Raw genomic sequence first — 2,274 nt, 5'->3', positions numbered from 1 at the left:
TTTCACAAATTGCAGCGTACTATTAACAAGTGAGGGTTTTTTTTCCCCCGTAACTTTTTCCTTTTAAGGACTTAAAAAAAACAAAAAGGCGAGATGAAATCTGCAGGCTCCAGTCTGCCTGGTAACACCCCGACAAAAGCGGCAGATTTGAGGCATTGTCATCCCCCGCACCCCTCCCCACGTGGCCTTCTGGCACGAGCCGCGGGCAGCCGCCTCATTTGCATCAGAAAGCGGGCGCGGGCCAATGGGCTCGCAGGCTCGCGCCAGCTGGCGGCGCCACCCGGCTCAGCCTATATAAGGGCAGACCGCGGAGCCGGGACTCACTCGCAGGCAGTGGGCTCACCGGGCTGGGTCGTAGACTTTCCTTCTTCGCTCGCGTCTGCTCCGCCCTCTGTTCTTGTGGATAACTTGCTGCTCGCAGATCTCAACATGACTCTGGAAGAAGTTCGTGGCCAGGACACGGTTCCAGAAAGCACAGCCAGGTAGGTCGGCGCCGAACGCCGGACGTCTCGGGGCGCGCGGGGATCCTTGTCCTGCTCTGGCCGCGCTGGTTGGGCGATAGTCTTTGGGGCCCGCCTGGGTGGAAACCGGCTGGGTGGGAACCCGCTGGGTGGAAGCCGGGCGCGAGTGTGCCGGCTGTGCCGTAGGTGCGGCCCTGGGCTGGCGCGCCGGCCTGGGGCTCTGGGGGTGCGTCCCTGGGTCCAGGGATCTCAGCGCACCCTCCGGCCCGTCCGGCTCACCGCGCTGGCTTGTCCGCAGGATGCAGGGCGCCGGGAAAGCGTTGCACGAGCTGCTGTTGTCGGCGCAGCGCCAAGGCTGCCTCACGGCCGGCGTCTACGAGTCAGCCAAAGTCCTGAACGTGTGAGTATCAGACGCTGCCCGTGGGAGGAGCGGCAGGGAGACCGGGGAGACGGTAGCTGGGGGCACCCCTGGCTCCCCGACCTGATCTCACCACCTCTTGCTTGCCCGCGTAGGGACCCCGACAATGTGACCTTCTGCGTGCTGGCCGCCGACGAGGAGGACGAGGGCGATATCGCGCTGCAGATCCACTTCACATTGATCCAAGCGTTCTGCTGCGAGAACGACATAGACATCGTGCGCGTGGGCGACGTTCAGCGGCTGGCGGCGATCGTGGGTACCGGCGACGAGTCGGGGGCGCCTGGAGACCTGCACTGTATCCTCATTTCGGTGAGTGTCGCCTCCGTGCCGATGTGATCCCTGACACCCCCCCCCCCCCCCCCCCCCCGTCAGCAGCCCGTGTCCAGCCAGGCTGACCTCTGCGTTCTCTCCGCAGAACCCCAATGAGGACTCCTGGAAGGACCCCGCCTTGGAGAAGCTTAGCCTGTTCTGCGAGGAGAGCCGCAGCGTCAACGACTGGGTGCCCAATATCACCCTTCCCGAGTGACAGCCCGGTGGGGATCCTTGGTTTGATCGACGTGGTGACGCCCCGGGGCGCCTAGCGCGGGGCTGGCTCTGTGGATGCGCCCTCGGAGGGCGCCGGAGTGCGGCGTGGAGACTGGCAGGCGGGGGCGCGTGGAGAGCGGCGAGGAGGTGCGGTTCCCTCCCGAGGAGGGGCCCGGCGGCGACAGGGGCAGGCTGGCCCCAGCCCAGGACTCTACAAGTGTGGGGAGCGGCTGCTCGCCCAGGAAGGCCGGAGGCGGGACCTTGGCCGCGCGGCCGGGAAGGACAAACTGGCCGGGCAGGCGTGACTCAGCAGCCTGTACGCCCGGCAGAAAGGAGGGGAAAGGCAAGGCCAGGCGGCTTGGACTTGTACGGTTACAGGAGCTCTGGACGGACTTGAGCAGTATGCACTGCTGTTTCAAAACGGATACGGGCGATGCTTCGTTTTCTAAAGGATTATGCTGCTGCAGCTTTGAGTTTTACAATAAACTTAACTGAAACAAACTTACTCTCTTTATTGAGGGCAGGGGATCTTTGTCTGTGGGGGAGGTGGTCAGCGGCACTGCTGCTGATTTACGGAACTCCATGGCACCTGTTCCATCTTCCTGTTGGCGCTGAATGGCAGGCTCCTGGGGTGCTGGAAGTGGGGGAGGGGACGCTGGCTGGGTGTTAGGGCAGAACTTGAGCCCTGCTCCTATTTCTCTCCCTTCAGGAAGATTTTTAAACTTGCAAGACAGGAGCATACTTGGGATAAGACAGCAGTGCAGCAGCTGGCCATCCAACCTGCTAGCAGAGACCTTTCCCTCCCCTCCCCCTTCTTTCCTCTCCACCCCCTCCCTTCCAACAGCTGCTTATGGGAACAGCTTGCAGGAT

At 62.9% G+C, this 2,274-nt stretch overlaps 1 protein-coding gene across 1 annotated transcript; it reads left to right on the top strand.

Moving 5' to 3' along the window:
• The first annotated feature begins 257 nt into the window (after positions 1-257).
• Positions 258-1,905, top strand: GADD45G (growth arrest and DNA damage inducible gamma). The gene is made up of 4 exons (XM_043453743.1): positions 258-482; positions 760-861; positions 975-1,188; positions 1,295-1,905. The coding sequence occupies exons 1-4, from the start codon at positions 430-432 to the stop codon at positions 1,403-1,405; spliced, it is 480 nt and encodes a 159-aa protein (XP_043309678.1). The 5' UTR covers positions 258-429; the 3' UTR covers positions 1,406-1,905.
• The last annotated feature ends 369 nt before the right edge of the window (positions 1,906-2,274 follow it).

Source organism: Cervus canadensis, chromosome 30 (assembly GCF_019320065.1).
Source record: "Cervus canadensis isolate Bull #8, Minnesota chromosome 30, ASM1932006v1, whole genome shotgun sequence".
Taxonomy (NCBI): Eukaryota; Metazoa; Chordata; class Mammalia; order Artiodactyla; family Cervidae; genus Cervus; species Cervus canadensis.
The sequence above is the reverse complement of the archived record's forward strand: the minus strand, read 5'-3'. Positions and strand labels throughout refer to the sequence as shown.